This window comes from Sinocyclocheilus anshuiensis, unplaced genomic scaffold (assembly GCF_001515605.1).
Source record: "Sinocyclocheilus anshuiensis isolate Anshui unplaced genomic scaffold, SAMN03320099.WGS_v1.1 scaffold1131, whole genome shotgun sequence".
Taxonomy (NCBI): Eukaryota; Metazoa; Chordata; class Actinopteri; order Cypriniformes; family Cyprinidae; genus Sinocyclocheilus; species Sinocyclocheilus anshuiensis.
In genome coordinates this window covers 233,627-247,371 of record NW_015542387.1, presented here as the reverse complement: position 1 = coordinate 247,371, position 13,745 = coordinate 233,627, and the positions used below count along the sequence as shown (strand labels likewise).

General features: G+C 36.2%; 2 protein-coding genes across 4 annotated transcripts in view; both read left to right on the top strand.

Annotated features, from left to right (window-relative positions):
* LOC107692745 (vasodilator-stimulated phosphoprotein-like) overlaps positions 1–3,211 on the top strand; it is a 16,887-nt gene extending 13,676 nt beyond the window's left edge. For all 3 annotated transcript variants that reach the window (XM_016491917.1, XM_016491918.1, XM_016491916.1), the window contains 3 exons: positions 2,408–2,480; positions 2,957–3,014; positions 3,118–3,211. In XM_016491917.1, the coding sequence (XP_016347403.1) occupies positions 2,408–2,480; positions 2,957–3,014; positions 3,118–3,155 (169 nt within the window). In that variant the 3' untranslated portion in view covers positions 3,156–3,211. The remainder of the gene's footprint in view (positions 1–2,407; positions 2,481–2,956; positions 3,015–3,117) is intronic.
* A 3,027-nt stretch (positions 3,212–6,238) lies between these two features.
* LOC107692744 (RAC-beta serine/threonine-protein kinase) overlaps positions 6,239–13,745 on the top strand; it is an 18,546-nt gene continuing 11,039 nt past the window's right edge. The window contains exon 1 of the mRNA XM_016491915.1: positions 6,239–6,652. The gene's annotated coding sequence lies outside the window, so the exon portion shown is untranslated. The remainder of the gene's footprint in view (positions 6,653–13,745) is intronic.

Genomic DNA, 13,745 nt, shown 5'->3' with positions numbered 1-13,745 from the left:
ATGGCTGCAATATAACAAAGAGTGAAAAATTTAAGGGGGTCTGAATACTTTCCGTACCCACTGTATATACTGTATATGTATATATATATATATGTATGTATGTATATGTGTGTGTATAAAATCTCACACACACACTACCGTTCAAAAGTTTAAGAAGTCTCTTAAGCTCAACAAGTCTCCATTTATCAGAAGTACAGTAAAGACTAATATATTGTGAAATATTTTTATGGTTTAAAATAAGAGTTTTCTATTTCAAAATATTTTAACATGTAATTGAATTTTTAACAGCCATTACTCCAGTCTTCAGTGCCACATGATCCTTTAGGAATTATGTCATAATCTGATATGCTGATTTGGTGCTCTAGAAGCATTATCAATTTTGTTTTTATAATGTTGCAGTGCTGCTTAATATGTTTGTGTAAACTGAAAAGATGTCAATCCCGTGGCAAAAACAGAGAAACAAATAGAGACCTAATTAGCGTAGCTGCTGCTCCAACCAAGCAAAATTGATTTGTTTAACCCAAGCTAAATAATAATGCACATTTGATCAGATATAACTGCAGTACAAGATTATGAGATGCATTATTTGAATGCTTGGCCAAAGAGATGTGTCTTTAATCTAGATTTAAACAGCATTCTTTGAATAGAAAGTTCAAAAAGAACTGCATTTATTTGAAATAGAAATGTTTTGCAACAATGTAAAAGTCTTTACTGTCACGCTTGATCAATTTGCATCCTTGCTTCAAAACATTGATTAAAAAAAAAAAAAAAAATCTTACTGACCTCAAATTTTTAAACAGTTAACGGTTGTCTATATTTACCATGGTCTATAGCAGGGGTGTCAAACTCAATTCCCGGAGGGCCAGAGCCCTGCAGAGGTTTGTTTCAACCCTGCTCCAACCCACATACCATGTAGTTTTCAGGACTTGATTAGTTGGATCAGGTGGGTTTAGTTAGAGTTGAATCTAAACTCTGCAGGGCTCCGGCCCTCCAGGAATTGAGTTTGACACCCCTGTTCTATAGGCTGCCATGGTCTGTCTGAATACTCAGTTCTGATTGGCTGGAAGGTGTGCATTAAAACCATGAAATGCACAGGTAGTTCCTATCTTTTTAATCACAGTTCTATACTGAAGCTCACACACATGACTCACACATAAAAATCTGAGATCCCGCTGCACGCACACATAAACATCCATGAGTACAGAAACTTGTCAACACTGCCCTGCAACTTTTATTAATAAAATACCTTCGGTACTAAATACTTCTCAGCAATGATGCGGCAACGTCACTGTTTTTTAAGTAATAAAACTCTGTCTTTTGAGGCCCTGGTGATGGTGCCATTGAGGGCAGCGCTTGTGCCATCAGCCAAAATACTGGCGTATTTCTGTATCTTCACAACTGGAGGGTGTTTCCATATGATTAGCTATTGACACGGCATTGAGTGAACCAATGAAAGGGAAATTTTACTTTATGGGACATTTTACTTTATCTTTGAGTTAATTATCATAATTAGTTAGGTTTAGCATTTTTAAGCAGATCATCAGCAAGTTTGTCACCAATTTAAGGATCGATTATAAATATACCATACACACACAAACAGAGTTGGTTCTGGTAGATTGGACTTAACTTGACCTATCGTGTGACGAGTGGATCTGAGTTTCTGAGCTTGTTTGGCTTCAACTCGTGGACTTTGGAAAACTCTTTGGCTTTCTGTAGTGTCTGTAGATCTGTGCAACTCTGTCACAGTATTACATGCTTTTTTCAACAGTATTACATGCTTTGTTCGAGGGTATTTGCAGTTGTCTTCAGGCTTGGATTTATTTAAGTGATTCTGCTGCTATTCTCTTATTGTCCATTAGGGGCTCTCTGTTACTAACTGTATTCCTTCTGTTCCCAGATCTGTGTAGGAGCCCATATTAAAGCTGTTTCCACATCCATGACTTTAAACCGCAGCATCACTTTTTGTCCAAATTCAGATATTAACCCTTCTAAATAGTATTGCAAGTTTAGAATTAGCACCCAAAATCTTTTTATAAAATATCAAGTTAAAGGTGCACAGAGGATGTGCATTTTTCAAAATGTCTATCCTTGCAAATTTGACCAGCTAAAAATGCATGCATGTCCCCTTTTTCAGGTAAGGTAAATACATAAATATAGAAATGAACTGCGCACATAGTAGCCTTTTTGCAATGACATTATTCCAGTTGAAGCCATGGAAGTGGATGAGACTTTGATGTTGGGTTTTCCTCTGAATAACTCTAAAAGTCACTTTGGACTTCTTTAGAACAGTTTATTGCATTTTGGTATGGTGTACAAGCCGTTGCTTTCACCTTCCCTTTTTGTTCTCCTTTTCCCTCTTCTGTTTTCCTATTTTATTTAATAATTACCTGTCTTTCTGTATTTTCAGGATGAAACCCAGTAGCCAATCAGCAGAGCCCGAGAGTGGAGAAGGAGAGTCAGAGATGGAGCGAATTAAACAGGTCAGAATTGAAGTCGATAAACGAATAGCTAAAAGTACCGGAGTACCAGTGCTTTGATACAACATTGATATGAATATATGTTACTGTTCAGTAGTTTTGTTTTTTTCTTAAGAAATTAATACTTTTGTCTGAATAATAGCAGCATATACAGGTGTGGGTGTGTATATATAATATCATCCTCTGTACTTCTGCATTATCTTTACTGTGGACTGCTGACTTATTTCGGTAGCCGAGTACTGTCTGGGTGTTTACTTGATTAAATTACTGAAAATGTATTAGAAATTCTCAATTATATTTCATTAAATCTTTATTTAATTAAGAGACATTAGAAATAATTTTGCACAGTTTATGTAAAATAAAAAATAGTACATTTTTGTTTTGCGACAACCCTATAGATATTACCATGATTTTACTCAACATGGAGGTATTGTCATTTGAAGATGAATTGGTTTATATGTGTCTATCTGATTGTTTAGGAACTGCTAGAGGAGGTGAGAAAAGAGCTTCAGAAGGTTAAGAATGAAATCATTGGAGGTGAGAACATCATTTTTTCCCCTGCATTTCCCTTCCTGTCCCTGCTGTGTTTCATATGAAGATTATTTTCTGCATTAATTTATTCCTGTGTGTCCTTTCACAGCCTTTATTCAGGAGTTACAGAAACGAGGATCTACATAGTCCCACAGAAACTGATGGGAAGGGATCACTTGGTCCTGAGAACCCAGGGATACACACACACACACACATACACACACCCAGGGACTTAACCCTTAATCGTTATCATTCAACCCAAGATGAGCTTCCTTGTTTACCTGCCTATGTTTTCTTTCACATTCATCCATTTCCTTTAGTTTTACACATTTTGTTTTCCACTTAATGTTTTACATACCGTACATATTGTCACCCTCACGCTTGATTCCTATAATACACAGTGCATAAGTCCTCATCATAAACTCAATACTTGCCTAAAGTTATTGTATTCAGGGAATATAGCATATCAACTATCCCAGTGACTGTAATGGCCATATACAGACCCGCAGAGCTATGATGCAACAATAAGAAGGCAAAAACAAGATGGATCTGGGAGAAAAAGACCTGCAGTACACACTATCTACCACACTCACACCTTATGACCGGACCATCATGTCAGGTCCCACCCTTGCGCTTTATGCTGGGAGATTTTCACATCAGACCTGGTTTAGGGAAAACAAAAGCATATTTTTCACTTTAATTGGAAGCTCAGAGCTTTGTGTTTCATGTGTGTGGATGCATGTTTGTGTTTATGGATGTACGGCTGCACTTGCCTCTGTTTATCAGTGCCATCTTGTATGCGGTCACCTGACCGCCACTATCTGGTGGTGTGAAAGAACTGTTGTCATAGCTTCAGCCCTCATTTGAGATGTTTTCAATCTTTGTGTTGAGTTATGAAATAATATGGCCATGATTATTTTTGTCTTTTGGCCATGCCAAACTGCCTTGGAAAATACATATTAATATAAATATATATTTGTTTTGAGGGAAAAAGATAGAAAACTTGAGATAATGTTTCTATTTTAATTGAAATGATTGGTGAATGGGGATTTATTGTGATTATAATGTTTTCTTTTCAGAGATTGTTATTTTCAGTTTTCTGTTAATTTTTTTTTTATAGAATATAGGCTTTTTACACTGAAATATATAAAGAAAATTGCATAGAGACACTGGATTAGATGCCTTTATAGTCAAATACAGCTGCTTCTTCTACTGCACTTGTGTCTGCCTTTTTTTTTTTCCAATCATCATACAACTACATATACAATAAACATATTTTATGGCCTTGCCACAAACACATTTGGCATATTCATTAGATTTTATTCTGTTGATTTAACTGTTAGTTGTGTTTCAGAAAATAGATATGATAAGTCGCAAACGGGTAGTCCATCATGGTAAATGTTGCCATATAAACAGCTTTCAGAGTGCACAATTATAATAAAATGAAATAAAAATAAATAAATAATAAAAACCGAGCATCTAAACCTTCTCTCCCTTTTTTTTTTTTTTTTTTTTTACAACCACATATCACAAGAAAAACATATTTTATGGCCTTGCCACAAACACATTTGGCATATTCATTAGATTTTATTCTGTTGATTTAACTGTTAGTTGTGTTTCAGAAAATAGATATGATAATACAGGTTAATACAGGCACATGTATTGTCATCCACACATACTGGGCATAATAAAAACAGCCTTATGAAATCCATGAAACAATTTCTTTGACCATATAGATGTTTGTTTAGCCGTGGCTGAGAGCAACAGCAGAAGGATAATGTGCTATTGTTTCCTGTTATGAATGAACCCAAGCAAAGTTGTCAACAACTACTATCTCACTCTGCTTTTAGAAGCCAACCCTGATAAACACATTTGATTTCTGAATAGAAGATTAGAATAACCTCAACAACAGACCAAACCGAGTGCAATAACAGTACACACGTTACAATTCTTCAGATAATATCGGTTCTTTAGAAAGTTTCAATGTTTTCTTTTGTCACGCATGTTTTTCGATATCCACTGGCCGCGTCATATGGAAATAAACAAGGTCATAAAAAGAACCACAGACATGTATCGTGTTATGGTAATCATTTAGTACAAATAGTGCGACGAAGTTGCTTTTATGGACCAGTTCAATAAAAAAAGACTTCAGACAAAATTGAACCTGTCACTGCACAATTATGGCTGCTATAGCGTAGTTCGTGCTGGGTAGTAACTGATTACATGTAATCTAGATTACCTAATCAGAGTCCAAAAATATAAAGTACTCATAATTAGAGTATATTAAATTTTATAATGCACATTATTAGATGACATTTTTTTTTTATGGATTACATTAGTCTATATTATTCACACAATGGCAGTGAATTATTCATGATTTATTGATTCTTCTTAATTCTTTTTTTTTTCTTTTAAATTTTAAGATAAATAAAGCACCTCTCAAGCAAGTAACATGTATGAAACAAATAATGATGCAAGTTACTAAACACTGGTGATGTATAGCTGGCTATGTCTTCATCATATCCAGAATGACCTTGAGTAACTGTTTATTCTGGAAATTTTTTCAAACCGGAAAGACTTTGTTTTCATGTTTATTATGAAATGCAGTGATTGCCAAACTAGTAGTGGTGTTTGTTCATGAATGAATCAGTGTTTTCGGCTGAATGATTCAATGAATCACTCATGGCTGCATCCGAAATCACATACTTTCTAAGCAGGTACTTCTTTTAAATAAGTAAAAAAAAAATACGTTTAGGGCATCAAGTAGGCGAATTGGGACGTAGCAACTTTTATTTTGGTTCTTAACTAAGGAATCAGTTGAGTTAAAGATTAAATGACTCACTCATAAGGACAGTCTCTTGTCACCACCTATGTAACTTGAAGGAAAAAACTAAGGAATTCATTTCTATTCTATTCTATTCTATTCTATTCTAGGCTATTATATCTCATATATTTACACATATCTGTTGTGATGTCCCATATGATACCATGATCCCCCGCCCCAAAAAAAACTTACATTGGAGTAAACAAGCCTGAAATTATGAAAATGGACCCTGCAAAACTGTGGCAGATAACCTGTAGAGGGAGCTTATACAGTAAACGTACATTTGATTACAATATTGAAATAGCAACCGACGAAACAATCCGGACATTTATGATTTTATTATAAAATCCTAACCTCGCTATCATTGCATTATTGACAAACGGCAACACAAAAAACGGACCTTTTCAAATGTCGGACGTTGCCCGTGCGCCGAGCGTGCGCTGAGGTCATTTCCTGTTTGTGCTCCCGTTGAGTCGCTAGACGGAGGCCTATCCACGATACCATCACCACCACCGTAATATCTCTCACAGACCTACGGGACGTCCACGAAGAGGTTATTAAAAGCCTTAAACGCGTCAAATAAGTGTTGTGGGATGAGTTTGGGCGACCGGGTTCGAGTTTCGGGCCATTGAGGGGCTGGGTGTTGTTATTTTTGGGGCAGCTGAGTGGTCATTGGCAGAGCACAAAACACAGCAGCTCGCGAGAGGATTAAACATTTCACGTCTCTAAACACCCTTGATTTACTCCACTTACATGGGCTTTTGAGGATTTTTTTTTACATTTCAGGTAACCAACACATCGCTGGAGAATAAAAGTGGAGGTAAGGGACTAAAACGTGCATCGATGATTGATGGCTAGCGTGATGTTTAGCCTAGCCCGAGTCTCTGCATTTAAATTGCACTTAAATGTTATGTTTTGTTGCGCTTTGGGAAACATTACCAGACACATCTGTTTATTAATATGCGTTTCTTAGGTTTACCGTACAGATAAACCGCCTCTCCCGTCATGTTTGCCACTCCGTTTTTCTTTACAAATCTGTTTACTAAATAAAAGCACGCTTAAAGATTAATTTAAACCCATTTGGCGCTTATGCTTATCTCTCCCGCGGGGTCCTTGCTTGCTGATCTATTGTAAGTGCATTATTGTGTCTTGACGGAGATCTCAGTCTACTAAGTTAAAAAAAGAGCAGCTGAATTAGTGGAAATGAGAGTATATTATCGATCAGGCCATTTACACGCTGTACAGATGCATGTGGAGTTATAGGGCGAAGTCACTGTGCATGCTGTATGATCGATCAAACTGATGCCACTTTGTTTTTGGTTTTATTAATAGAGCCTGCCATGCTGTTCCACATGGAGTTCAGTGCTATTCTGTAGGCATGTTTAAAATATGGAAACTTTATTTAAGGTAAAAGTAGTTAGATGTTTGACAGATATCAAATAATGCATCTGTCAGGTTTGTGCATGTGCGTAAATGAGGCCTGAAGGTTATTGAGGTTGAGAGGGGTCAGGTTCAGGACTTCTCAGTCTGGAATTATTCCACTCGGTACAGAAAGTCTGTAATCATTAGTTTGTTGAAATAGTCACAGCTCTTGTTTGTCTTTCTACGGTGGACTTCAAAGTGTGTGTGTGTGTGTGTGTGTGTGTGAGAGATGTTGTTGAAAAAGAGGAACAGGCAGACAGACTACTGACCGACTGATACACGCACACTAGATGCACGTATATATGCCAGCAATAGAGACGGTCAGTGTGTTTTTAATGCCAGTGCATGTGTTAAGCAGTTGTGTAATGGACTAGCAGGGGCGTCACAAGGTGGGTATTTTACTTTGCAGGGATAATCCAGTGTTGTGCCCATGGTGATAGGACAACATGCCAGATCTGTGCCAGATGCACTGTTATGCCAGGAAACTCCTCTGGCACAGACTGATCGTATACTCACAACAACCCCTCCCCAGCAGCTTTTTTTTGTGCTGTTTGCTAAGGCAAGAATATCTATTACTATTGTATATGTTTAGTGATTTAAACAAACACTTAATACTGAACGTGAAACTATGACATGCATTTTGTCCTGCACTGTTTGTACTACATATTTGAAAGATACTACTTCGAATCGTGTTTCTTGTTAAGGAAAGGTGTTATTATTTATTAAGAGATCAATGATAGAAAATGAGCAGAAAATCACACAGATTAACATTAAAGAAAGGACCAGAGCTGTATCAAGGTGGGAAAAAATTGGGAGTTGGAACTGGGCTTTTTGGACTTCGGCCGCTCTACAAAAAACAAACAAACAAAAATCTTAACATTTTCTGGTCACGAAAAAAAAAGTTTAAATATTCTATAACAAGCTGAAATTTGCATCTCAGATGAATTTAATAAATATATTAGGCTAAGAAGGTATTTTTTTTTAGGAATATATAGTTTATTTTTCTTAGCACTCTACCATTTTTTTTCTTCTTTTAAGCTTAATTGTAACATAATTTGGTAAGATTTATCCTTAAAACAATTTACAAATTTTCAATGCAGTAAGAAAAAAAAATCAGCTTTGCACTAGGGCTGGGCAATATGTCAAAAATATCTTATCGATAATCGCCTTTAAAAATGATAATATCGTCTACCTAAACCCCACCGCGCCCCGCCCCCGCCGAGACAGCATTGCCGAAATTTAGTTTGGTCTTAATTATTGCCACAAAGTTTGGTTTTACTTTTCTTAGTTTGTGCTTAAACTAACAGAAAACATTAGCTTTGCTGTTATTTTGGTGTTGCTAATAATTCCCACTCTGTTCTTATCAAATTTGTGTTTGAAATGAATTTTGTTTTGTGAGGAGAACTGTTGAGGAAAAATAATAGAACCCAATTTTAAGTTCATAATGTTGAAGTTGGACATTCTGGCGGTGATTGTAAGAATGATAAATGCATGTTGATGTCATATAGTAATGTCTAGGGCTGTGCGATTAATCAAAATCGTCATAAAATCGTGATTTGAGCTCTTTACGTTCACTTAAGACATAACCGATTGTATTTATGGGATATTTTGATATACTTCTGTGTGTATTTGGCCATTCGAATGTGTAAGAACGCGAGAAAGAGAGCTCAGTCCAGTGTTGGCGTATATAAGAGGCAGCTTTTTTGCGTGCGCTTTGTGTGTGTGAGTGCGCAGCGCGGAAAACAGCGCGCGAGTGCAGAAACGAATTCTATTTCATCTTCTTGCAGTTGAATCTTTTAAAATCACAATAAATGTGCATACATAAATCGAGACGCAGAATCGAAATGTAATTTTATAACAAGTAATTTGATTCCTGACCTTACGCATCTGATCTTATTTTCGAAATTGGAATAGCTTTTCGATTCCCAACCTTCCTACTAAATTATTTAATTCTTGCATGCAAAAAAAAAATGTATGGTGACTATGGGGCTATGTAAAATATTTTTTGCAACTTACTAGGTTTATCATTTGTCATTTTTTCCCGATAATGTCGATAATCGTCTGTTACCTGACTGTTGACATCGACATCGCGATAGTTACGAGACATCGTCGATATACGATAATATTGTCATATTGCCCAGCCCTACTTTGCACTGACAGCAACTCTTATTATCTTTAATATTTTATAGCTACTCGAGTGGATTTATCTAATACCTTGTTTTAAAGGGTTAGTTCACCCAAAACTTAAAAAACGAAGCTACGAGAATACTTTTTGTACGCACAGAAAACAAAAATAATGACTTTATTCAACAATTCGTCATCTCCGTGTCACCCTGGTGCCATTGTGGAGAGTATCCACTGAACGCAAACAGCGTATGCTATTCTGTGTCAGCTGCATCACACAGATACGTTGTTTTCGTTCAAATCAAAACGTAAACAACATAGAAAAAGTTTTCTACGTTGTTTACGCTTTGATTTGAACTAAAACAACGTGTTAGATTTTTGTGGATAGTAGATACTCTCGAGCTGTCTATGGGAGGGTCAGAGAGCTCTCAGAATTAATCAAAAATGTCTTAATTTGTGTTCTGAAGATGAGCAGAGGTCTTACGGGTTTAGAACGACATGAGGGTGAGTAATTAATGGCAGAATTTTCATTTTTGGGTGAACTGTCCCTTTAAGCATTTTATTTATTTTTTTAAAGGTTGCACCAATATTAACATTGACAGATACGATAAGCCAGTAATTATTTTGATGCTTAGGTCAATAGCAGATAAAATGACTATTTCAATAGTTCAACTCATATTGAAAAATGTTATTTACCCTCATGTTGTTCCAGACCTGTATGACTTTCTTTTGCATAACAAAACATCAGCTGATACATGTACAAACTTACGCTCACATATTCTTCAAGTGGATGAACATTTCTGTCCCCTAGTTATCAAGCGTTGCAGCAAAAGCTTGTGCTTTCTAATGTCGCTTCTGAAAACAGCAGGGGTCTTGTCTTGTTCGCCGTACAAAGTGGCATGTTCACCTGTGGCTCAGACTGGCTTTACAGCAGTCTAATTGGCATCTCCATGGTGATGGAATAGTGTTGTCGCATTTCCTTTCAGAAATGGTTTAAAAACACTTTGTGGTAAATGAGGCTCATCCTTGTCCCGTGTTCATTTAGTGCGTGTTATTCTCTTCACATGTATTGTGATTTAAAAAAAAAAACAGCATTTGCATTATATGTATATTATCAGAGTAAAAGACCAAAATAACCACAAAAACTGCATTCCCTGTCCTTTTGCAAATATGGACAGGGAATGCAGGTTTCGTGGTTATTTTGGTCTTTCTTCCACCAGATAACTTTTTAGCAAACACTTTATTTATCTAAGCACGACACATCAATTAAACTAAGAAAATTTGTTCCTTTTATGTAACGGATGTCATGCAAATCAATAGAGATTTTGGTCTTTCTTCCACTAGATAACTTTTTAGCACACACTTTATTTATCTAAGCACGACACATTAGGGCTGGACAATAATTCAATATCAATATGTATCGCGATATACCTTGGCAATTGAATCGCCATTGGCTAGTAATTTTAGTTTACTCGCCAGACTGATATATATATATGTATATGTGTGTGTTTGTTTGTAAAATGGCACAGTTTTATAAATATCTGAAAGCAGGGGCATAGATTACGCGGGGGACGTGTCCCCCCCACTTTTGATATCCCGTAAATTCGTCCCCCGCACTTTTATCGGGCAAGTGTGTTCGCATAGAGGTTTTCAAGAGCCGGTGTGAATAACAGTTATTTTAAATAGTAAAAATATTTCAAAATGTTACTGTTTTTGCTGTATTTTGGATCAAATAAATGCAGGCTTGGTGAGCAGAAGATAATTCTTTAAAAAACATAAAAAATCTTACTGTTCAAAAACTTTTGACTGGTATGTTAGCCTATAGTTTGAAGTAAAAAAATATTAATATTAATATTAATAAGGAGAGTCTGAGATTTATTTGACAGTGATTTCACATTTCTTGTTTGTATGAAGGCTGAATACCAATAAAAGGTGAACATTTATTTATTTGCGCCATTTTTTTCCTAAAATATTATATAGTTTTATAGGAGTAGGTTTCATAGAGTTGGCAAATTAATTTTTCATAAGTTTGTAGGTACAGACATCTGTTGTGGCCGTTCTTGGCCGTTTTTATGAGGCTTTTTTAATAGTGTTCATATCGATATCGGAATTATATCGTATCGACCGAAATTAAGAAATATATTGTGATATAAATTTTGGCCATATCGTCCAGCCCTACGACACATCAATTAAACATGTTTGTAAATTCAAATTAAGTTCCACAGGAGCATAATAAATAAGAAAATTTGTTCCTTTTATGTAACTGATGTCATGCAAATCAATAGAGGTAAATGGTCTTAGAACAAATACAGCATAAAAACAATCACAATCATCAATAATCATATTAAACACATAATGAATATAATTTTATATAATAAATTATCATATTTTGAATCCATTATGGCTACAATAAATTATTCATCAAAGAATGAGACATCTTTAAAAGTCTGATAATGTATCTTAGGGTATCTGTCTTGCCCTTTTGAACTGGATTGGTCGTGCTTTCTGGGTCTCGGGACAGACGTGAGGTTAATATTTGCATTGTTCACATAAGCCATTTAATAATAAAAGGTGATCAATAGTCCACTCATATACTACACACCGATTACATTGTCTTCTTAAAGATGTCCAAGACAAAAAAAATTAACACGGATTATATCCATCATCATCCACCAGGATCGAGACCCTGATCCTCCATCAGCACTTTTATCCCACATGTAAAGAAACTTGTTTGTGAATAATGACTCAGCACTTTAGATTCATTCATGCAGTGTATAATACCACTGAAATTTTCCATAGAATGTCTAGCACTCACCTCTTTGTCATGATCTGTTCCTTAATTTCTTTCCTTCTGCGCCCAGTCAGAACTTGATATTGGATCGTGCACGGGAGTCTCTGTTTTATTCAGTGAGATGATAACAAATGAAATTCAGCTGTCCCTCATCTGTTAAATGTGAAATTGAGGTAATGCAAACAATGCTAATATCTAATTGTTTTATGTAATTCTTTGGAAAGCAGCTTCTTAATAGGCTTGCTGCGATAGATGGTGTTTTCGGTTATACCGGTGTTAAGCCGCAACACCGGTTACGTCATTTGCCTATCGCGGCACCGAGTCGAGCTGACTGACAAAAGTGAGGTGAGAAAGACAAGACGATGGCAGAAGATTGTTTAGAAAGGAAATGCAAAGGCGCCTGTTTGGCAATATTTTAGATTTTGAAAAGCCTATTGACTGTAAGTTTTTTTTAAACATTCGTTTCTTATTTATTTGGTTCCACAGTGTTTGCTGATTACTTTATTTAAACTAGGGATGTCAATTTTCGATCATTTCCATGATCGATCGTCGTATAAATTAACGATCAATTAATCGATTAATCGTTAACCTTAATGCTGCAAAATGCATCTATGCAGCCCGGCATGACAGGACGTGCAAAAGTTACTTAAAAAAAAAAACGCTTTCTCACCCGATTTAAAGGGGATTTAGTCTGAATAAAATGCTAGTAGGCTAGCAGAATTGTAAAATTAATAGATGTGATTATGATCATTTGATAAAATGAAGAGAGCTCGTTTGAGATCATTTTACTTTGTTGACTGTTTCCTATCCCGTCACAGGTACCGCTCAACGCGCCTCTTTAAATGGTTTCGTGGTGCTCGTTATTGTATTTTAAAACACAATTGCAATGTTTTCAACTGACATTATGGCATTAAAAATAAAATGATCCCAAACGTAACTGTGGCGCGTGTGGCTGTGCTGCGCAGTCAGTGAACCGCTTCCATCATCGTTGCTGCAGCAAAACAAACTGTTGCTCACATGAAACATTATTATGTGAGTATTATGACCAGTACTTAATTTGATCCTGCTGGATCCTGTTCCGGAAAATGTCAGATTTTAAATTTTTGCATTCCGGTAGGCCTATTTGTTTGTAAAAATCCGGCATTTACAGTGCATTAGATCGTGACAGTGCATACTTGCGTGCGTGCATACGAGATGGCGCGAGCGAGGGTTTGGCTAGATGTTTTTGGAGCTTATTCCTCACGTCTCATTCGGCACAAATCCAAATCTTTCCATATTCGCAATGTATTTGAATGTTAAACTATTATTTATAATGTAAACTAGGCTTGTACTTTACACGCATTCGCATATAGACGGAAAAGATCATCCTCTTCACATGAGCAAAAACGTCCTTGGCATAACAGCAGAGTGGACCAGTATACTACGGTCTATTTAAACCGACCAGTGTAACCTTTTATATGTTTGGTTGACTGTATTTTATTTTGATAATGAACAGACTGCGATGTAAGTTTGAATTGCTAGAATATGTGGGGTGTGTGCGAGCGAGACGCCGGTGCGATCGAACAGCTGAAACATA